Source organism: Apteryx rowi, unplaced genomic scaffold (genome assembly GCF_003343035.1).
Source record: "Apteryx rowi isolate R43461 unplaced genomic scaffold, aptRow1 scaffold_446, whole genome shotgun sequence".
Classification (NCBI taxonomy): domain Eukaryota; kingdom Metazoa; phylum Chordata; class Aves; order Apterygiformes; family Apterygidae; genus Apteryx; species Apteryx rowi.
In genome coordinates, this window is record NW_020450701.1 from 492,370 (window position 1) to 516,105 (window position 23,736).

The following is a 23,736-nucleotide window of genomic DNA, read 5'->3' on the forward strand; positions in this document are numbered from 1 at the left end:
AAAGAAAAAAAAAAAAAAGAAAGTTAGCTCAAACATTGTTAATTGAGCCGTTAAAACATGATAGTATTCTAGGCAGACAATCTAAAAACTTTAATCATAGCTATTGTTTTCAAATAAAGCCTTGAATAATGGATGTCATAAGCTGCCTTGTGAAAGAAGTCTCTCAGATTCCTGTTTCTTCACTTTGGCTTGCTGTCTCAAGTTTCTAGATTTTCACGTGGAAAACTTTTTTTTTGTTGTGTTTTTCCCCCTCTTAGGCTGTACATTTGCACAGACCTCTCCTTTTGCTCGAGGTAATGTGTTTGGTGAGCCACCATCTCCACAGCATCTTAAGCGGCAAGAGTCATACAAGAACTTTCTTCGCCTACAGGTAAATGCTCATGCCAGTTGTCAAATAAAAAAAAAGAGAGAAGGATTAAAAATCAAGGTAAATAATCAGAAACTGCTTACCAGAGACTTTATCCACTCATAGCTAATTCTGTACACACGATGTGTACCAAGAGCTTTTTGCTATCGAGTTTCTCAGATTTTGGCTTAGATAAGGAATGCCTATAAAAGCAATGCTATTAGTAGTTGGCTTCATTAACCTAGATTCTGCCTTTTTCTTCTAAAAATAACTCTCTAAATACTGTTTTGAGCTCTCAGACTGTACATACAGTACAAGTTTACATACATAAATATGTAAAGAAACAAAGACATTTGCCCTCTACAAGTTAACATGATACAAATGCCTATTTATTAAAACAGTGAGATAATTATTATTTACTGATGCGTGTATAAAACTTGATTGTTTTTCTATCATTTTCTGTCTATGTATGATACTTTGAATATAATCTTCTGCCACAAGAATTAAGTATTAAGGAAATCTAGATAATTTAAAGAATGTGAATGTTACACAATAGTTTAATGTGGATCTCTTAGAAAGAAAAGATGATCTTAGAAGCTTTTTCTATGTACAGTGCTGCCAAAAACGTAAAGAATGCACAGAACTTTTCTTTCAGTTGCTCTTTGATTTCACAAGTAGGGATTACAAGAATCCACAGAATATCACAATGGTAAATGTTGTTTATCAGATTATTGCTGGCTATTGACAGTTGAATACTTTTTGGTCTATTTTCTAGATTGAAGAAAAGAGACTTAGGGAAGAAGCAGAGCGAGAAAAACTTAGAATGGAAGAAGAAAAAGAAGAAAAACGACTAGCTGAACAGAGGATGAGAATTCAAAAGGAATATGAAGATGAACAGGAAAAGAAAAGAAAGAAAGAGGAGGAGGTATGGTATTTTGATATCTTGACCTTTTTTAATCCTAAACTGTTTGTAAGATTTGTGACTTCTGGAAGAGGAAGGTAAACTGAGAAGTATACTGTGGCTTTCTCTTCATTATTTAAAAAAAAGAAAAAAAAAAAGAAAAAAAAGGTCTGTATTAGCCAGAGGAGAGCTAGAAAATTGTCACTACTAATTAGCACATTCTCCCCAATCATAGTGGTATACTTTCAAGTTGAAATATTGTTAATTCTTTTAAGAAAAATAGTTTAGTTGTATGATCAACATTGGTGCTCTTCAGTTTAAAGCAAAGTGATTGTGAGGGCACTAAAAAGCTTTGCCAAATTAAAAAAAAAAAAAAAAGGTGCGTGTGTGTGTGTGTCTTTTTTCTTGCTAGTTTCTTAAATCTAGCCCTTTCTGGAATTATTTGTATTCCAAATGTAAGAATATAGAAAGATTTCAGAGAACGTTTTTTTTTTCGAGTTGGCCGGAATGCATCTTTGAGATAATGATACTACTTATTTTGGAAAAATGTCAAGCAAATGTAATGAATGTCTTTCATGGAGGTAAATGTTGTGATTTAAATCAAACCAAAAAGCTGTATTTATCATGTTTGGAAATTTCAGTGAATTTTCATAATTCAGAATCTCATAAATAACTGTAGGACAAGGGCACAAGTCTATCAGAGCTGGAAAAATCTTTCACTCACTGCATGTTTATGAAAGAAGATGTAGGACTTAAGGATTTCTGAGACAGAACACTTAGCTTGTATTCTCTCCTGTTCTTTTGTATGAGCAAATGAGTTGAGTCAGTCTTACCTTTACCTAGATAACAGAGCTGGGCTAGTATAGTATGGGAAACTTAACTTACATTATTGCTTTTCACAGACACAGGAGTAAAACTGTAACCAGAGGCTGATATTTCTCTGTGGGCTTGTGATAGGATAGTGCATGTTTGCAGCATGTTTTATTTGAACCTGAACTTTGGAAATGATTCCTCCAGTTTAGTTTGAACTGATGTTAGCAGGGGAAGAATTACAGATGTTTGATGTTTGCATGGCATAGTTTTTAATTTGAATGATTGAAGTCAGTCTAATGAAATATGCTTTTCATTTCATTCTAATCACTTTGGTACTTTCAACTTCTCAAACAAAAAGGTAATTTTTAAAAATGTTGAGTCTTTTTTTCATGCACTAATAATGTTTTCATTACAGCAAAGATTGAAAAATGAAGAAATAATTCGATTAGCTGAAGAGAGGCGAAAAGAGGCAGAAAAAAGAAAAAAAGAAGAAGAAGAAAAGCAAGATGAACTACTTAGACAATATTATGAGAGAGAAAAAATTGCAAAGATGGAAGAGGAGAAAAAGATGGTATGCTTCAGTGACTTTCTAAGTTATAAATATTTCTTCCTAACTTTTAAAAATAACTGAATTTTAAAGAAATTGTGGATTTTTTAGAGATCTGCCTTCAGTATTGTTCCCCTCTTAGTCACTCTAGCTACAGTATACTTAGCACACACACACAGACTGCTAATTGAAAAATTTAACTTATCACAGTGGAAAAGTCTGTTGCTGATCAAGTTTGCATTAAAAAAAAAAAATCCTGAGAGATTTTAAGTGCACAACAGAATCTTAAAACTTCATTTTGTTGCACAGCAATAATATCTAAGGTTAAAATGTTCCAAAAATAGATTTCCAAAAAAAAAAAAAAAAAAAAAGGAAACTTACTCAAACTTAGCCCATGTTTGCTAAGCTGCATTCTATAGTTGATTTTTATATCTGCTCTGAAATACCATGGCCATGATGAGGTCTAAATACAAATAAATTAGTATTATTTAGAGGCCTGTTCATCTTTAACAGTGTTCTTCTTTGTAATTTAATTATTTTCCTTTGACCTGGAAGATATAAGAAGTCCATCACAGAATGCTGATGGACACAATCTAAGTAAATAGGACTGGCTCTCTTTTATATTTCTGTACAATATTTTTCTGAAGTAGACAAATGCAATGGAAGAAGCTGGAGGAAAAGAGGATATGTAACTTAAACATAAGTTTAAAAAACTACATCAGAGAAAAAAAATACTAAAGTTACTCCAGTTGGAAAAAAAAATCATGAAATAACCCATGCAATAATTTTATTGAGTTAAAAGTTTAAAGCAAGATAAATAAAAACATATTTCCATTAAGGGTTAAGCAAAACCATTTTTCTGTCTACTGAAAAATGTTAACAAGCTTCTTCCTTTCAAAAATAATATTTTATTTAGAATCTATGGCAGTATAGCTTTAATCTTACTTTCCTGTTTTCAGTTATCAAGGCAACCTTCTCCTGTCATTCCTGCTCTTCAGAACAAATCAGTAAGAAAAGAAGAGAGAATTTCCTCTGCTGAAAGCCACATATCTTATTACGCGCAAGTATGATTTTTCTTTTATAGCCAACATTTACTGGTTTAATTAAGATGCTAAAATATATGAAATCCTACCAGGTTTTTCCTGTTTGACAGTTATCACTGGAATATCATGAATAACTGGAGATAGTCTTTATATCAGCCAGCCTTTTAGGCCAAAAGTTAAAATGTTTGATTTTGTCCAAAATATTGAACAGCATGCATGTTTTCTGTAGTGATGAACACCTTATTTTTGAGCATAGATGCTCTCTGTCCAGCTTACCAAGATTATAAGGATGCAAAGGTTAGGACAAGAAAGCTTGCTTCTAACTCGGCATTTCATTGTGTTCACTCAGAAAAGAACTTAATTCAAACGTTGAGAGTAATGTTGATGCTTAGCTATAGATGTATTGGTTTATATTTCTATTTCTCAAGGTACAAAAAGTTAAGTCTTAATATGCATCATCTTTCTCCTTTGCATCACAAAAGCTTTGAGTTATAATCATGGTCCTGAGACCACTCAGTTCTTTCACTTGATTTAATCTTCCCTAGTACAACTTTCTTTTTTCTTTTTTTGCCCTTTGAAGAGTAGATTAAATAATTGTCTATGAAGTTTGACTCCCAGTCTACACTGTTGAATCTTTATTGAAAAGGGTGTTTTTTAGCAACTTTCCCTATGAACTGGGCAAAGAATTTTAAAAATGAATTTGCCATGGAAGTGATAACTCAGCAAAATACTTCATATTAGAGTTTCAGAAAATGTTTTAAATAAGACTTTAAACCTTATTTAAACTTGTTGTTTTTCCTAGATGATAAGAATATTCTGGAAGGTCAGCTTATTTGTATGTCTTTGCTGCACCTGATATAGTTGTGTCCAGATCTCTGAACAGTGTCTATTATCACAGTAATTTGGTTTGTGCAATTAAAGATCAGATTTAAAAAAACATAGGAGCTAACAGCTGGTCAAGCTGCTATTCTTTCTTCCATAGTTAACATAAATTGGACAAAAAATAAGGAAATATGTCTGATATAGTTACTTACTTTGAGATGAAATATTTTATATTTATTACAATCATTAGGATCCTCTACAGCCGAGGGCTCCTTCTCCACCGGTCCCTGCTAGAAGAAATCAGTTGCGGGCATTTGGTAAGTATTCTCTTCATTGCAGCCTCACTTTTTATTACAATGAACTTGCTCTCATTTACAAATCTCACTTTTCATTCTTGCTCTCAAAGGAGTTGTCTTCCAAAACATGCATTTTTGTGTAGTGTTCTCTATTAGTTAATATTATCAGTGTATTAGTATGGTATGTATGAATATAACCACAAGTATTAATACAAAGTAAAAATGCATTTATGTGACTTTATCAGGGATTTTTTTTCATAAAAACTCTTTGCTAGTGGAATAGTCTCCAAGGAAAGTGCTAGAATCTTTCAGTCAGGACAGATTTTAACTGCTGTGATCAGAACACTGCAAAATGTGCCATATGGAAGAGTTTTGCATTGGCAGAGTAATAAATCAGACTAACAGCGGATAGTGCATTTCTTTCCAAACTTTTACATTTTGCTTTCCTTTGTTAATCTGCCTAATCCTCTGATTGTTCCTCTTTGCTTTTAGTGGTGATTTTAGAAGTCAGACTTGCCAGGAGGATCTCCTTTGCTCCTTAAATGTCGGTTATATTGGCAATGTGTGCATGGAAAGCAGTTATTTTTCTTCCGATGCTATTTTACAAATTATAAAAGATACCATAAATTGCCTGGAACATAACTGTATGTTATGTCCTACAAATGTTAGTAGCTCTAATTTTATTTTCACTTGTTAACTGTTAGCAGTCAGTACCTGGGTCTATTGTGGGGAGATTTTCCTCTTAACCACTGAATGGAAAAGAAAGTGGTTTCTAATTCTTAAAACAGCTCTTGCTGTTGCTTGTTTCAGACCAGTTGTCATGAGAGGATAAAGAAACATGAGTCAATGCTTGCATTTGAGTATTTAAGCTAATAAAACTTGCTTTTCTGCTAGGTTCTGGGCCCAGAACTAACCTAAAACATAATTTGATATTTTAGCAATTATTAAGCAGGTTATTAAGAAAACAGATTTAGAAAACTGTGTTGACTTGTGGGAGAATGCTGACGACAAAAAGCAGCTTAGTTAGACCCAAGGTAGGTCTAAAAAGCCAACATGAGCCCATACTAAAAATATGTGTAGGAAATTGTGGTCCTTTGTTGAAGCTGCTCCTGAACGCTTAGGAAAAAGACTTTGCTAAGCAGACTGATATTCTTCTTTCAAACTCTTCATTGAGAATCAGGAAATGGAAATGAGGTGGTGTGCTTGCTGATACCACCTAATTTCCTGTCTTCTGCCCCTGGAACTCCATGAGGGCTTGTGTAGACATGCTAATCTCAGGAAATTAGTATAAGGCTATTTTCTGCTGATTTAAAAAAAAAAAAAAAAAAGAAAAAAAAGAAAGGAAAAAAAAAAAGGTGGGGGGGAGTTTTGTTTTGCCCTTTCTGTTTAAGTTGGGGTGTTTTCTGCTCTTTTGGGATCTGATCCTTGTGCTGTCTCAAAATACAAGTTCTGCCCTAATTTCTAGTATACAAAATGCTGGGAGTCTTGTGTTTATATAATCATTGTCCTAATTAACAATTTATCTTCTTTTTTTCACTTTACACTTATGAAGTAGGAGGAACAATATTGTCCCTGACACTTATATTTTTAAAATATTGGTGTTAAATTCCAGAGGAAAGAATGAATGTGATAAATGAATTATCAGAGATGAGGAAGCAGCTTCGTAGTGAAGAGAGGCGACTACAGGAACAGTTGCTAAATGTGGCTAGTGATGATGATGTACCGATTACACGGTGAGATTTTCATCTTCATTTCTGAATGTTACATTTTGCACAGTACCTAAAAGGTAGTATTAGGTCGCTAATATACACAAGTGAAATAAAAATAGAAAAATAGAACTTGATTATAAAATATTATTTTTCTGGTGTGCAAGTTTCTTCAACGATCTTGCTAATTTTAATGCAAGAGTGCCTGTACTGGTAACACTTGATTTTGCAGTACCCTGTCTTGGACTAAGACAGGACTTCATCTCATTACCTTTTTTCCTAGGCCATAATTGGTGTCTGGAAAGTGCTATATCTGGGGAATAGCATTGTGCTATAGAAGTAATTTCTTTTAGAAAATCATTCACTTTTTGTTTAAAATCTTGTGTTTACTTCCAAAATGTATTACTTAATCATACCAGTTGGTTGGAAAAGACTGACTAGATCATCAGTTTTACCTCCATTCCATAAAATGAGGGTTTTTTGTATTTAAATAATTCATCCCTTTTATAGCACAATATTCTGTGTCATTATTTTCAAAATCATGTTCCAATTTTGATAGCTTTATTTAAGGAATAATAAATACAGTATATAAGTAGAGGACATGAACTTTGTTGATATTAAATAATATTTCTGTGCGACTCATGAATGTTACAGTTGTTAATTGCGTACTGCTTGCTTTACAAATCTTTGAAGCAGGAGGAGAGAGAAGACTCCAAAGGACATATTCGAAATGGCCAGGCTTCGTCTGCAGGCTCCCGTAAGGCGACCTTCATCAAAGGATGCACAAGATCCTGTCAATATACAGAATATCTGGGAATTTAATGAACTTAAATACAAAGGCAGGTAGATCTTCTTGTTCTTGATGAAGAAAGGTAGAGAAACATCTGCTTCCTTCCTCCATCTTCCCCACTATGCAGGACATAAAGACAAAAAAAACCCAGCCTCCTCTCATCTACTGCCCATAAACAACATACTTTGTGGACAGCATTCTGTGTGTGTGTCTTCTGGTGTGCGCATTTCTACAAATGCCCAATTTTACTATTGATTTATAGGTACTGCACCTTGAGATGGCGGCTGTTGCCAGTCACTGCATCTACCTGACATTCAGGTGTTGAGCAGCCTGGCAGAATTTTCTTAGTGGTTTTCTTTGGCGCCCAGTATGTGGTCTTTTAGATAGTGTATGCCAGTTTGACATAGAATGACTTTTTTCTTTCCCAGAATAATCGTAAACTTCTATTCATTATGGATTCATACAATACTTTGACAGCTGGTCACATGCAATTGCTAGTTCCTTCCTTAGCTGGGCTGCTGGAATTGGACTCTTTCCCTGCCACATTCATGAGGTCCAAAGGAGATTGGGCATCATTACTCTTGAGATATCAGTCAGAACACTCACCTGGCTGCCTATCCTTGTTTCTTGGACTTCTTATGCATTTGATATTACGCAGACTGCAGATTGAAAGCAGAGTTAATTTAATTTTTTTTTCTCCACCAACAAAATAGAATTCTATGTAGCTTTCTACTTTTCTCCTTTACCAGCAAATGTGTATTTTTATAGAGTAAAATCTCAAAATCATTGTTAAGGTGGCTCAGATTCTTGGTCATGATTGCCATTTTATTTAATATTTCTTATGAGTTTGTAGCTAATCCTTTAAAAATATTTTTCAGAAACATTAATTTAAGGCAAAATTTAAATTTCATATCTTTGCACTAGATTCTGATACGCGTATAGGCTTGAAGCACATGTATCCTGATCCTCCAAAAGATGATCAGACCTTAGAGATTCAGCAGCAGGCACTGTTGAGAGAGCAGCAGAAGAAGCTTGACAGAATGAGAATGAGGAGAGAAACAGAAGGTAAGGAAAGAAAGATCCAAGATACTTTCAATGATTTTTTTTTTTTTTGGTTTTCCATTTGATAAGAGTTAAAAGAAAAATTGCCAGCTCTGGTTTTACTTCCATGAAGTTTACTTCCTGTCAGCACTGCAGTACAAAAGAGTAAAACACCCAAATGCTGCAATTCTGTGTTTTTAATAATGTTAAACAGAAAAAATTGAATGACGTTCTTGCTATTAGAATGACTGACTGCTTCTCTTTGGTTCCCTGGATGTAATATAACTACTGCTTCACACTTAAAAATGCAATAGAAAAGTAGGTCGGTTACTGTTTCCTGAAGAAAACTATAGCAGTGAACAATCCTCAGCTGATTTGTAATAAAGTGTTAGCAGGTAAGAGCCTTGCGGCATTTCTTCCAATTCTCACTGAAAAAGCAGATGGCTTTGAAACTACAAATTAGTTAAATTGCTGTCAGTATGTCTTCTCCTACGTCTCTGACTACTGAAAGTGCTTGTAAAGGATTAGAGTCCTCTGATTTTCATAGTCTTGGGTTGACTGTTTCAAAGTTCAGGAAATCTGTATTCTTAAACAGGCTTTGCTTTAGAAACTGCGTCTAAGACAGCGTACCTTGTTTGAGGTTCCAGGATGAAATACTGCTTGTATCGCTTGAGAGAGAACATCCTAACACAATAAAACAGTCTTTGTTGTGCATGGCAGGAACAGTGACAAGTAGACGGAGCGGCCCTTTCTTGCATGCTGTAAACTCCAAAGCTTAGCAATAGTTAATAATCAGTCAGACAACCTGAGATGCTGCTCATATATAATTGTTCTTCAAAGATATTTGAGAGTCAAGCAGCTATCATGGAAATTGCTTCAAAATTTCCAAAATTAATAGTTGCAACTGTGCAAAAGATTTCAGTTTTGAGTATAAGACACAAATTTTGCAGTAAAGTATCAGTTTGTCTCTGTATTCCACATTGGCCTGACTAAATTTCTGAAAGGAAACTTTATTTTAGATTGCTATTTAGATTTTTAGCCCTAGGAATATGGCTGGAAGTTTGGAATGAAAATAAACATATTTGAAAGAAAAATAGTTAAACTTTTCCATACTGTCTTTGAAAAACTGGATGCCTTTTCTTATTGTTGGCTATGGTTTGAGGGTTGATTCTGCTACCTGTGAATATATTCACACGTGAGTAGGACAAAACTGATACCAAGATACAGAATATGTCAGTTATTTGCATGATGATTTATTCTGTACCCTAGTTGAGTGTTAAAGATGACTTCTATATCTTGGATATTCTGGTGTTCAAAAAATGTGCACAATATTGCCTATACATAATGTAACATTGCAGTGGCAAATAAGTGCATCTCTACCATCATCTCTCTTAATTACAAGCTCTTTACTGTCATTTAATGTTTAAATGGAATATGCAGGGTTGTCTCAGGCTTGCCCTTTCACTAGCTTCCACTGAGAACTGTGTTTTGTTGTTTGTTTGTCTGTTCCCCCCCACCACCATAATTTTTCAGTAGGCCAATCTGAGATGCCTCTCATTTAATGTTGTCTGGAGAGGAAACCCCACCAGCTAGTAAAAGCAAATTTGCCTTTTTTCATTAATTTTGAGGACAAGCTGTCATTTTAGACATATGCCAATGCTGAATGGATAATGCAGGCTTACATGGTTACAAACTAAACAGGCATTTCCTGGGACAATTTAAATTAATTGGCAGACAAGCAGCTGAATTTTAAAATTATTTTCCACCAATGCGTATAGAGGATCTTTGAGCAGCCTTTCCGCTGTCTCTCTTCTGGCCTTACGATGTAGTTTAGCTTTCTAGTCTGTCACTGTGCTACTGAGCAAGAGAATTAATTAGTCACCATGTATACCTTGTATTTCCAGTTCATTGTCCTCAGAGACAAATTCATCTTCTTTTACTCACTGAAAATAGAGGAGTTATTTTATTTTCTGATTTGAGGCAGAAAGAAAGATGAATTAAAGCAGTATGTGTTTTTGTACTGTGTGGGAAGTGCAACATTATACGCTACAGTGGCAAAGGCTAACCTGTTTATGCTACTGCTCCCATGCTGCTAGCGAAGATCCCGATAGTATATTGAAGGGGAGCGACATACGAAAGAACATTGCTTAACTATATGTAAGTTGTCTTTATGTTACATGTTTTATATACTGCCTTCCCTCTGGTATATTTTTCTTCTTTCTTTTTCATTACACTAAAGAGAAATCTTTGGATTATTAGTAGAACTATAACCCTAAGAAATTTTTTAAATGTTCAAAAATATTTTAAATGCTTGCTCTTTCTCCTCAAATAAGGCAGCTTTTTGTGGTCTTTTTGTTCTCAAATGCTGCTGCTGTTGTTGAATCAAAGAGTTATGTGCATAAGAGATACTTGCAGTTACTCCAGAGGGACAATATAAGCTGAGCAAGAAGAAAGTACCACTTAACTTATGCTTCAGTTTCATATGTAAAATGGGGTAATATTTGTCCCCCTGGGGGGGGGGGGGGAGGACTAAACACTGATCTGTCAGTAAGCTGGTTTACTGAGAGAAGCGTTTTTCTTTCATTGTCAACTTAAAGCCTATGAAGGGACAAATAGTGCAGAAAAGTCATTTAAAGAAAAGCAGCTGTGGGGAGGGCTAGGTAAAAGGCTTCTGAGCTCAAGATTTGCCATTTGCCTGTTTCCCAGTTGTTCTTGGTTAAAAATGTAATAGTGAAATATAGCAGTGTCTTTTTTCTAGTTGCAAGTGGCCAAGTGTCTGAATGCAGTGGGAGTTTCTCAGGATGTGAGAGTTGAGACATTATCCTTGGAAAATTAGGATTGTGTTCTTTTGTGCCATTCGGTTGTATGAACATACAGGGACACTTACTTCCCTTCCAGACTTGTCATCCTTGCTCCTTTTAAACAAGGAGCTCATGACTTTTGTGGTCTGTTTTAAATTTTTCATTCTTATGCACACCCTCAGAGCATGTGTTTTTGTAGATAGCCAACTGTATGTGAGGGTATGGACAGAGAGTCTCCTCTGGTAGAAGATTACTGTTTGGGGCGATGGGAGGAAAAGGCACGGGAGCAGGTTTGAGGTTGTTGGGCTGACGTGTGAGGCTCTGCTTAAGCGCAGTTGGTACTGGTATCAGGAATGGGCTGTTTGTCAGTCTGAGCGGAGTGGAAGCCAGAGCACTGTGGTTCTTGATGCTAGACAAACAGTCAGATAAACATCAAATAAGCTTATTAGATATAGGTGCAAGAATAAAAATTATATTATTAAATACTTTATTTGAAGACTTAATAAAGCATGAGTAACTTCAGTTTTATTACTTGGTGTTTCCAGTGTGTAGGGGGTCCTGTCAGATTAACTTTCAGGATGGTTCTCCATGCTTTCCAGATTTGAGGGGGGGGTTTTAGCCTTAGACAAGTCTTTTCCTCTGTGAAGTGAGCACTGACTGGTTAAACCTCTCCTGGAAATCTGTGAACTCGGCATGTTCAGCATGCCGAGCGTCCGCTTGTTCTCGAGGCTTCCTGCAGGCTCCAGTTCTGGTTATCGCACCCTGATAGACGCCCGGAGAAGTGACTTCATCTCCTGCACGAAGGGAGCTGATTCTGGTATGGCTCCCCTCTTGCTAGGCAGTTTTGTTGTTGCGTCGTCCCGTGCAGAGGAGTGTATCGTCAGTCTTGCATTCTGTTGGTACAAACACAACTATTTATCTATACCGATTCCTAACAAAGGGATGTCTGTAATATAGAATAAATCATTTTTGAGTATCCATGAGTTTTAACTACAAAACTCTTGTTATGTTTAGCTTCAGTATGTGTAAGTGAGATCCCTGACTCTGTGTTATCACTAGATCTTGAGAGACATTAAAAATAATGGCAAAACACAAAGCTGGGGTCAGTAAATACGTGGCTTAGGTGGTCTCTAGTTATGGAAGGGGGAAATTCGTCTTTGGCTTTTTAACTTTTGAAATACAATACAGTATGGGTTTGTTTTTCCACTTGGTTCATAGTAAGTTTAAGCAAAGCCTGATAAATGTGAGATGTAAAGTAAATGAGTATGTAAATAAGTGAGATTTCTCTTCCTTATTGTGTTTCGTGGCCTAGCTACTGAGTTCAGGTGTGATTAAACCATTGCTGTTCAGTGCTGGCAACTGTTGGGATGTTGAAGCCCATTAACTTGCACTCTTCTTTTAATTAATTCTCAGATATATTTAATATAGAAAAATACATTAAATGTATATACATTTAACATGTGAAAACAAGGACAAGAAAACCAAAATATTCATGCTAGGGAAGAGAAGATAATCTTTATTATATTAAAAACACCATCTACTCTGAGTTTACTGTGCATGGTTTGGAAAGCAGGTTTCTGTTTAAATGCTATTTCATCTGAAATTACTTAATCTGGTGTGTTTTATCAGTGAACAAACATCACATTGAAATATTTTCAAATTATTAATTGAGTATAATTTTAAAGAAGCCTCATAGTGCTTTTCATATTTTTGTAATAATATGCTGCTAAAATTTCTAAATATATTTTTATATAAACTTTTTATGTCTTTGGGCTGTCTGGTTCTTGTAGATCAAGATGATTCTGCTTCTGGCTATAACCCACAAAAGGCAGGACCGGTAAGAATAAAACAACTTATTTTTATTTTTACTTGTTCCCTCTTCCTCTCCCTCTCCCCCTTTGTTGAAGGTGTGAGAAATATTATGGCTTGTGCAGAATTCAGAGGAAGACATACACTTAAAGTAACAAGACCACAAGCTCATTTGCTTCTCTTGTAGCTTGTCAATACAATGAGTTACAGCTTCTTTTAACTTGACATACGGGTTGTTTATGTTCCTATATAGAGATGGTTTTATTCTCAATTCCCTTCTTCTTTTTGTATTCATAGATACTTATTTTATATTCATTTGATGTTAAATTGCTAGTGGTGCTGTGAATTAGTAGAAGAAGAAGCTGGTAGCATATGCTCTGAATTCAGATGACTTGAGAGATGTACATGGCCTTAAATAATTTGACTCATTGTCTCAAGTGAGATGTTTATTTTCTGACTCAGTGAAGAGAACCAAATGAGACTCTGCAGAGCCAAGCCATTAGCCTCAAGGACACTACTGTAACTACACACAGAAATGAAATATTAGAAAAAAAATCACATTAGTGCATTTTATTGTTGTAAATTATTACCTGAAATTCTTCACTGGAGCAGTGTTTTGCAGTAAATATTTTGTTTTCTTGATAGTTTCTATTGCTTTGACTTCATAATGATTTTCAACATAAAGTATTCCATAGTAGAATTTCTTCTGTAACAAATGACTGCAACTATTGGCACCCATGGTTGCCATGAGCTGTAAGTTTAACTCCTGCTGTTTGTTATTACTACAGAGAAATTTTTATTTTAATGCTTTAATATCAAAGATGGTATGTGGTGGGATTAACCATAAGTTGTATGAAATTCATATGAGAGACAGAGATGCCTTTCTTGATGTGTCTGCGTTACACAAGCCACCACAGCAGTTGCCACGTACGTATTCAATTTCAGCAAAAAGGATTACTATGGAAAAGTGGAAAGGTGGGGGAAAAAAACAAGTTGAAAACTTCTTTTGTAAATGTAAAATGTGTAAAATTTGTAGCTTCTTTTCACAATGAAGTAAAGAATAGTACAGAACACTACAGTTGTTATTTGCTTTGTAGAAATGTAGATGTTATGTTTGTGTTACTTATAATATGGCCCCGAAAAGGTATTGAGGCATCTGAACTTGCATGTCTTCTGTTTTTACTTTTGTAGTTCAGGAATGAATCTAATGAATTCTTGAAAAATTCACTGTTGGAATCTGATAGTGCTTTTATTGGTGAGTTTATAGCTTTCTGTAGCTATATTTTGATGCATGTACAAACATTTAATACAATAACATTACTCTAAAATGGCTGATTATTACAGTTCTGAAAGTTGCAATTGGTGTAGCAATTGTCATTTTTTAAAGTATTAGAAAATTGTATCTCCAAATTAAAAGACAGATCTTTGTGGAGTTGTACTGGAATAAATTTACGTGTAGACCACACCTAAAATTAATGATGCCGCTCGTTAGGGTTAGGGTTTCCCCTATGGGGGAAAAAAAATAGTAATACAGAAAAACTTTTTAAATAATTAATCTGTTTCTTCAAAAATCCTTGATCAGTATAAATCAAATTTATTTTTCAAACTTAAATATTTCAATTTTCAACAAAAATAATTGTTTTTTAAATTTAATTTGAAGATCTCTGAAACTCATGGATCTGATGTACAAGTTTCATTAAAATTTTTTGGAATTGCCAGAAAATGAAAAACCCACTATTTTCACAGTTGTAGTTTTATTTTAAGGTCACACTATGTCCCTTAGCACACCAAATAATCTCATAGCAATGCTGCAGAATTGTTCAGTACTGAGCTATATATATTGTGTGTGTGTGTGTGTGTGTGTATACAATGCACATATATGTATATACACACACACATACACACATATATGTTTCTCTCTTTATTTTTTTAAACTTAGTGTGCCATACTGTACTCAGAGCCTGTCCGAAAGGTCACTTCATTGTTGAAGTAATGGATTTGGTATTGTTTTTGCCATGTAGCATCCTTTCTGATACTGGGGGGCTCTGTTTACTGGAGGTATTAGAGGCACTGAACTAGAAATCAGAGCCTGTTGTCTACGCCAAGCCAGCAGCAAAGCCATAAACCAGCCCTCAAACAACACTTGCTGATCCTGGAGATTTAAAAAAGAAAATAGGAGGGAAAAAAAAAAAGAAGTATCTGTTTGAAACAGTCTGTATTTAAAGAAGTTTCCTGAATCAGCAAAGGAAGGGGCAAATATAGAAAACAAGACAACCATGAAACAGAGACATCACCTTAGGGTCTATTTATACTAAAAAAATAGACTAAAAATGTCTCACTGTAATGTGATAAGGTATGAGCAAGATTTTTTCTTTTTTTGGGGGGGGGGTATGAACAGCTTCTAACAGCTTATTACATAAAAAGGCTAAGATGATTAAGGGCTTGATTACATTATCATATAAGTCATGTAATTTATTTACATATATGACTTATTTACATGCTTACATCTTTCTGTGCCTCCAGTTTGCCTAGTGTTCTCTCTACTCAATTGAGTACTCATGTTTTCATTAAAGGTGTAGGCATATAAACAAGATACAGTGATGTAAGATAGGTAGCAGACTTGCCGGATTTGAAATACTGTGTCTCTCTATGGAAGATACTCCTTGCCTTTGGTTCAGGTTCATCCCAGACTTATGTTTTGATACCTTGTTCTTCTGTCTGCATCTGGTTATCACTGGCTTGATGCAAGATGTCCTCATTAAATGTATTCCTGATTCCTGTGATTAAGTCAACCAGAGTACACTGCTTGTTTTGAAGCATAATCAGGTTTGAACACTGTGTAGTATTTTGATTTCTTTGAAAATGATGTATTCACCTCTGTTTTTCCAGGTGCTAATGGGGAAACATTTCCTGCCTTAGAAGTTAATTTATCATCACAGCTTCCACCATCTGCAAGGGAGAGGAGACGAATAAAGAAGGCGGCGTTGGAGAGTGCTGTATGTACGATAACCAAATAGGGCCGAATACAAAGGTGGACAACAAATCTGATACCGTCAGACAGTTCCTGTGGTTCTGTAATAGCAGATGATACGGATACAGAGGGTGTACATGGACAACTGTTTTCCTTTTTAAAAAGTACTGTATTTAACTGAAGGATTTGTGCATTTTCTGCAGGAGGATGTTCCATCGGGCCGCACACCGTTGCCACAGCCTGACAGCTTCTCTTTGCACTCAAGCTCCAGCCTCAATGTCGATCAGTTAAAAGGCAAAAATGAAGAACGATTGCACAGACTGACTGAGCTCCGGAGGAAATCAGCTCACTTAGGTATGCTTTGTGCCTTAGAGATCATGTAGTAAATACTAATATTAAGTAATTACATTAATTAAAGGAACAAATATTAACATTCTGCTTGTAGTTGAACAGGAAACAATTATCTCAAACGTACAAATTATTTCAAACTGACTTAACATTCTGTAGTTGATGCAAGAAGTTTCTCAGCAAACTTCAACACAGCATTTTAGAGTAGGTTTGCAGGAGGGTAATAGGAAAAGATACTGTGATTCCTGTCTGATCAGCTATTCACTCTTTTCCTGTCTGTATCATTTCTAATATTGCCATATGTCACTGGCAGCAGTAAGATGTGGATATGCATCTGCATAGTTGATATGTTAGTGGAAGGAGGTGAAACTCTTGACTGATTAATGTTGGCAGGTTGCCCATGAGAGTTGGCTGGCATTCCTAGGAACCAGGTAAAACTGCCTACAGTCCAACCAGCGTGAACATATGCCAAAAACTGTGTATAAAGAAGTACTTTATTTTCTAGATAATTTGGATTTGCTATTGGTTTGTAAACATAAAATGATCATTCAGTATTTAAGAGCTTGATATTGACGTCCCTTTTGTCAGACATGCATTCAAATTTATTGCATATATCTTGTGATTGTACAATGCATCAAACTCCAGGAGTTATCTCAGAGCTGCTCCATAGGCTGTGTGATGTAGGTCCCTTTTGTGTTTGAGGTACCAAATATAGCAGCTATTAACAGCCTTTAATTTCTCACATGGATTGTGACCCAGTTGATGCATTTTGTGCTTATGAATATAAAATCCCCTTTTTTTAATAGTGCAGTTGCTATGCTGTCTAGGCAATTATAAAATCAGTATCATGTTTATAAATTTGATGAGAGTACAGATGCTGACAATTTTTCTGATTCTGTTGCTATGCATACTCTTACAAACAATTCATCCTTTTTTAACTGTCCCACTGTGATTTTTCATCATTAAAAAAAAAAAAGAAATCCATCATGTTTGACTCGCTCTCTGCCTTTTTTGACTTCTATTCATTTCTTCTATCACCTAAACAAATGTACTCCCCGAATGCTGTACTCATTTTACTCTTCCCAAACATCTTTGCCATATGAACTCTCTTTTACTTCTCTCTCCTTGTTCTCTCTCACATCTTTATAATTCCATTTAATGTTGTGTGAACTATACTTTTTCTTTTGTTTGTCTTTTTTGTCATGGTCTCCATAGCTTCAGCCTTTGAGTTACTTTAACTCCTTTGTCAGCTAACAGTGTCTCTGTTATCTGGCTGTGCTCTAGCCAACTAAAACATTAGATCTTCCAGTAGCTCTGTGTGTGTGTGTATATAGGTACTGGAATATATATTTATATGTTTAAAAATATACTAAAAGAAACAAAAATATATTTTAAATGTAGGTTGTTCTTTGGAATACATGGGGATGATCACTCGTGCTTAGCATGTGCACATCTTGGAAATGGAGCAAGAGATCCCTTTGATCATTAGGGCTTTACTTCTGCCTGCACTCATGGTGTCATGGTTCCCTCCTCACACTTGGTGACATTCAAAAAAAAAAAAAAAAAAGTGAGCTCAGGTTGTTTTATTTCTTTTCCCTAGCAGTGTGATAGGACCTTATGGCATCCGTTTGCTTTCCTAACAGCTAGGACTATTTCTCCCCCACCCTCAGAGACACTGCTGGAAGAAAACAACTCTTTATCAAAAGGAAGCAGGTTATCTCCCCTTGAATTGATCAGGGGATGAAAATTTGCAGGCTTTCATGTATCTTATGAGCTGACTCTGCACACTAAGGACTTTGTTTACATTTTCCTCTATGGCACTGATGTGGCAATCCTGGAGCCACTGTAGCATTGTTTTCGTAATTGGAAAGTGAGTGGATTGCAGAGCTAGGCCTCCTCCTCTGTTTTCACCCATCCAAAATACATTCCCATCAAAGCAGACTTGCTGCGTACATTGGGCTATGAAGCCTCTATCAGCAAGTCAGCAGCTACTAGTTTCCTTTCCCCAACAGGCGTGTACATGTTCCTACCTGTGTAAACTAATCCAGACTTAGATACAGAAGAGAAAGCTCTCACAGACTTAAGCACCAAAATCCACACTGGCTGTGTGGCAGAGACCCCACTGCATGTGAGAGAAGTTGCGTTAATGGCTTCAGATCCTTCAGGCAGCCTTCCATGGCCTTATGCAAACCTTGTGTAACCTACAGCAGGCAACAGCACTAATGCCAGGCACGGGCAAGCTGACAGAAGAAAACCACTATGATCTGCTCCAGGGTACTGAACGAGTTTGTTCTCATTTCGTGCCAGAATCTGCTGTGGTAAATGTTCAGGGGGAGTCCGGACACCACTTGATTTCTAAATCAGTATTTCAGGTGAAGGAAAGAGGTCTACTTATCCCCAGCCTCCAGATACAAACTGTGAATTACAAAGTGCAACTTCCAAAGAAAGTGACTTACATGAGGCCAAATTAAGAACAGGAGTTTTTATGGAATATACTGAAGTGTTGAAATTCATAATGAAGAAAACTCTGTACTGTGGTTGATCTGTTGTGCTTTCTACAAGCAGCACTAAATGAGTCTGATATACTGAAGTGTACTACGATAGTATCTCTGGCAAAAAAAAAAGTTCGTTCTTCCAGCTGCTGGAAGATCTGAGTAATGACTTTGCCTTTGAAGGCAGTAATATTTAAACTGACAATGCAGTGTGCTCTGTCCTGAAAGTCTGCAGTTAGTTTGTTTCTAAACAAACAAGTTCTCTATTTTTTCTAAATTTCACTTTTTAAGAAAGGATCAAACAGAACAACTTATTTTCCTTAAGTATGGTTTTCTTTCTTTGCCATGCACTGTTGTTAACACCAGTACTGGAGACGGACTTAAACCTTTGTCTTCCTAGCTGTCTCATCTGTCCTTTAAAGGCAGCTAGTTTGATATGTAGTTTGGTAGCTAGTTGGTGCGGTTATAACCTTTTCTCTCTGCTCTTCAACCAAGTACCTTCTTGGCATTCCTCTCCGAGAAGCCTGGTGACCTCCAGCTACTGGGTCTTGGTGTTGAATTCTGGTATCCAAGCAATCTTTTCTGTCCCTTGTCAGAGCATCTCTTGGTGATACTCTTTAAAGCAAGAAGTGGTGTCTTTTTTTATGGCTTGAAACAACAGAAGTGCCTTGAAGTCTAGTACAGGGACTCTTATTGACAGCCTTTTCTTGTTTTGAAAAATGAAAATCAATGTTACCTGTTTCATGTTCAGTAACTTTGACTTCTGTAATTTTCTTGTTCAATAGCAGTTTGGAGCTCTGTGTGCAACATGCCTTTCTTTTCCATTCACAAGCCTACAGAAAATAGCTAGGATTTTGAATATTTCTGACATCTTGCAACTGCTATGTAGCTTGGTATATCTACAGAAGGAAGTTTGTTTATCAGGTGCCCTTTTTCATGACAGCTCCTTTAAGGAAATTTGTGATGCTGATGTACCTCAGGAACTGCCTAAGGATCACCTCAGCAGTTGCCTGGTTTAGTTCAAATAACCCTAACTTCTTTGGAGTGAATTTCACTTCAAAAATAGAGAGAAATCCATATTTGCTCCGCCTTAAAATGCTTCCAAAAATTCTAAGAGTTTGTTCACCCATGAGAAAGGTTTCAGATTACGCTCAGGGAGGTTAATTGACACAGAAGAAGTATCCCAGATCACAGGACATGACACACTGTGCCTTTGGCATACCTTGTTTACTAAATCTCATCAGCATGTATTGTGCGAGCAATCTGAATTGTTTTGATGAAATCCTCTCCTCATAAAACTTGTAGAAAGAGACTTCATTGAGCAATGGAGTACCCTTCCCTGAACATAAAAGCTTTGATGACAAGGATAAAATGAGCTTTATAATCCTGAGATAACTTTAAAAATTAGTATGTGGAGTCTCTGTAATTCATCCATACATCTCCTAAAGCTCAAAGCCACTCATCTACCTAGCAAAACACTTCTGATCTATCTTTGGGAATCTGTAATTGAGTGTTGGGAGATGACATTACTGCTAATCATGTCCTTTCTCCTCTGTGAGGAAGTCAGTAGGTTCTGAAGTTAGTGTATTTGTCCCACGTGCCTCTGCACTTGCCGAGCATGTAGAAAGTGAAGCAGTTCCCAGGCAGCCATGAGTAATTGGTGAATGCTGAGTTGCTGAATGCTTCCCATAAATGGGGCTTTCAGACATCAAAAAGAGAAGAGAAATGTTCTTCTGACAGGGTGTCGGTCCCAAGATCTTGAGACAAATTCATTTTTCAAATGTTTGTATTTTTTTCATGAGTTTCTGGGCTCAGTTTTTTGACTATCATTTTCCGGGTAAGTGACCAGACTTGCTCTTTTTTTCTGTTATTGAAAACAACTAGCACTTTCTCTCTCTCTGGTATTAGACTTCTGAGAATCTCCAGATTTGTTTGAGGAGAACGTTCATATGACCCAGCATGCAGGAAATGGACAGAGGTTCACTTTGCCACCTTTAAACCCAACATCAAGCAAAGGAGATGACAGGCCCTAGGGAGAGGGGCCTCTGTTCGGTCTCTCAGTGTCATAGGGAAGTTTTATTGCAACCAGACTGCGATAGCTTGGAGGAGGTGCCCCTCTGCGTCTGTATGCTGTCTGTATGCATTCTTGATAGCTTCCATTAAGAAAGATAAGAAATGTTAAAATAAACTGAAGATTTGGCCTTCAAAATCCTGGATGACATCTGAATAAGAGGCAGAGAAATGACAGTCCGAGAAGTTTTACAAATAGGCATCTTACCAAGGAAGTGTTTTGGTCGCATTAATGTTAGTCAAAAGTTTTAATGAATAAACCCTTTGTATTAGTGCAAACTCATTTTCTAAGGTGAAAAAATACAGTAATTGGTTCAAATTACTTTGCTGATTTTATAAAGAATGAAGTAAAAGATAACGAGGTATCTGAGTGTCACTAACATGACACTTTTAGTTTAGTTTTGTTCTTTTTTGCAAGTTTTAATTTTGTGCCACAAACCTTAAAATTAACTGCAACCAACCTGGTCAGAAAGTAGATTTTCCTTTTTGCAGAGGAAACAACATTTCATAGAGTACCTTGGTTTAATATCAAATTTTAAAAACATTTTTTTCAGAATGAATAAATTAAGTTTGGAAAAATCATTTAAAGACTTAAATTATGTAACATTTATGAATAAAGCTCAGTGAAATAATATTTCAACATTAAAGAAAATAAAAATCTGTCATATTTTATTGGAATTAGTATGTTTCTGCAAAAATGTTTAAAGTTCTTTTTCTGATCCAAAGTACTCTTTCCTAATCCAAAGTGCTCAAACATTTTTCTGTCCAGTTAAAAAAAAAAAAAAAAATCCTTATGTAAACAACTGTTTTAAGAGGAAAATGTTGCAATTACAGAAGTGTTGTTATAGGTGCAATTTTTTGCATTATTTTTGCTTTATGTATGTAAAAAACACTGTGAAGACAAAAAAACCAAATATTGTAGAGGAAGGATTACATTTTATATAATATATTTAAAAAGTTCAAAGGGCAAGGCTAAATTTCTTTGTAGACAGAAGATACAACTTACCAAACACTCATTTCGGAATGACATTGCATTAAGATTATTAGCTATGCTGGAATGTGATGTACAGGCTTACTTGCATTCGAACTGTTGAACTAGGGTTGAACTAGTTTTTTCTTTCCTGTGTTTAAAGAGACTGTCTGTATAATGTTTAGCCATAACACTGTAATTTACTGTTGTTTTTTTTTTTTTTAATGCATTTTATATGAGTATATGCACTGACAGATTTGACTCATCTCTGTAACAGGGGGCCTTGGGAAAGCAGGAACCGTCCTCAAGGCTGCTGACGTTTGCCTATGTGCTGCCCTGTGCTGGTCTGGTGGGGGAGGAACTGTTGGCTTAGACACAAAGACTTTTAGTACTTATCTGCTGACTGTAGATAGGACTGTAGTATTTTATACTTCTTTCTCTCGTAGGTGATAACATTTCCTTAGGAGAAGCTGACGACCTTCTGAAGCATGTTCCACCCAAAGATGGCAGGTGGCCCTATTCCGTTGACACGGTTGCAACAGAGCCCTGGCTGCGACCGGGAACGCCTGACACGCTTGAAAGGTTCATGGCTGAACAGTCGAGCCCAGCTAAGCTCTCTCCTGAAAGCACAGTACTGCTCAGTTGGCAAGGCCTCTCGACTGCGCATGGCTGAATAAAATCCAGGTTTGTGGAAACCAGCTGTGCCTTTCATCAGAGAAGGGACTGTTCATCACTACTGCACTTTTTATGGTCTCTTGTAGGGAATAGTTCTATTTTGTGTAAATGGTGTGGAGCAGTATGGATAGTTTAAAAAAGCAATAAAAAAAGTAACAGAAGCTGCAGTGTAATTGACTTACAGAAAAGGAGACTCTTGCAAGAGGAGTGTTTTATGTTACATCATGACAGAAGGGGAGGAGTTTGGCATTTTTTGCGCTTCTTATATGAGTTAGTTTCAGCCTCCGAAATGGACTTGCAGAAAAAACGGTGAGAGAGTTTGTGTGTATGAATTTGGTATTAAATCAAAGTTAATTTTTAGCTCTGTTTGTTTATAGCCATTTAAATTCCAAAACTATCTGGAAATACAGTAATCCAATAGCAGAGGTGTTTTACCAAAAGCATAAATAACTGACAAGGGCACTTGCTTTTCATACAGTGATAAGTTGTATCCTGCATGAAAGCTCAGAAAAGAGTTTTATGAAAAAAAAAATTGCACTGTATCTTATGATGTTCCCTAATCTATATGTGCTGGAATACAGATATTGTTGCATTTATTTAATTTATGGTCCTGATTTAAGAGTTAATAAATTATTTTGCTACTAAAACTTAAAAACCAACTTAAGTTTTCTTCATTTCTTATTTGCTTTGGCTTATCATCTTCAGTACTGAATGAGCCTCTGCCTGGGACCAACACCAGCAGCCCAACCAGAATAAGGGTCGCAAAGACCTTGTTGAGTTGGTTTTTGAAGAAGCAGGAAAAACACCTAGGAAAGCTGTTGAATAAAAGCACAGATTTCTAGCAGGAAGGAAGTGGAGATGGAAGCACAATTTTGCTTCAAGAGTTCAAGGAACTGAAACATGTTGAGGTGAAGCTGAGGAATGTAACTAACTAACTTTCCTCTTGGTTAGAAAGTTCAGACAAGGAGCCAAAGCTTTGACCAGCAGGAAAAAAAGCAAATGCGAAGAAATAGCAACAACTTCTATGAATTTCATATGGCTACTAAGAGGCCTTTTTCAAGCATCTCTCCTCATACTTGAAGGCCATGGCAGTGGTGATGAAGGGACACTTTTGAAGGCAGCAAGGTTTTGTTGCTTTGCATTCTCATGTGTTCAGCATGCTCCTCCCCAAAGAGGCATGCCATGCACACCATGTCAGTCTTACTGACTCCTACCAAGAGTTTTTGGTTCATCAGTTGGGACTGACAACAGTGGCCAGTAAGAGAGGGCTGCAAGGAGCCTGGGTAGTCAGAGTG

General features: G+C 36.2%; 1 protein-coding gene across 13 annotated transcripts in view; it reads left to right on the forward strand.

The window, feature by feature from the left end:
- Positions 1-23,100, forward strand: part of CSPP1 (centrosome and spindle pole associated protein 1) — a 66,258-nt gene extending 43,158 nt beyond the window's left edge. For 9 of the 13 annotated variants that reach the window (XM_026077032.1, XM_026077034.1, XM_026077037.1 and 6 more), the window contains 13 exons: positions 258-370; positions 1,122-1,271; positions 2,476-2,631; positions 3,567-3,671; positions 4,723-4,789; positions 6,381-6,501; positions 7,168-7,313; positions 8,189-8,329; positions 12,879-12,943; positions 14,107-14,170; positions 15,805-15,911; positions 16,090-16,240; positions 22,213-23,100. In XM_026077032.1, coding sequence (XP_025932817.1) covers positions 258-370; positions 1,122-1,271; positions 2,476-2,631; positions 3,567-3,671; positions 4,723-4,789; positions 6,381-6,501; positions 7,168-7,313; positions 8,189-8,329; positions 12,879-12,943; positions 14,107-14,170; positions 15,805-15,911; positions 16,090-16,240; positions 22,213-22,439 — 1,613 coding nt within the window. In that variant the 3' untranslated portion in view covers positions 22,440-23,100. Of the gene's footprint in view, positions 1-257; positions 371-1,121; positions 1,272-2,475; positions 2,632-3,566; positions 3,672-4,722; positions 4,790-6,380; positions 6,502-7,167; positions 7,318-8,188; positions 8,330-12,878; positions 12,944-14,106; positions 14,171-15,804; positions 15,916-16,089; positions 16,241-22,212 lie in introns of those variants that run through there. The other 4 variants (XM_026077030.1, XM_026077028.1, XM_026077038.1 and 1 more) reach the window with 4 other exon arrangements.
- Positions 23,101-23,736: the final 636 nt, after the last annotated feature.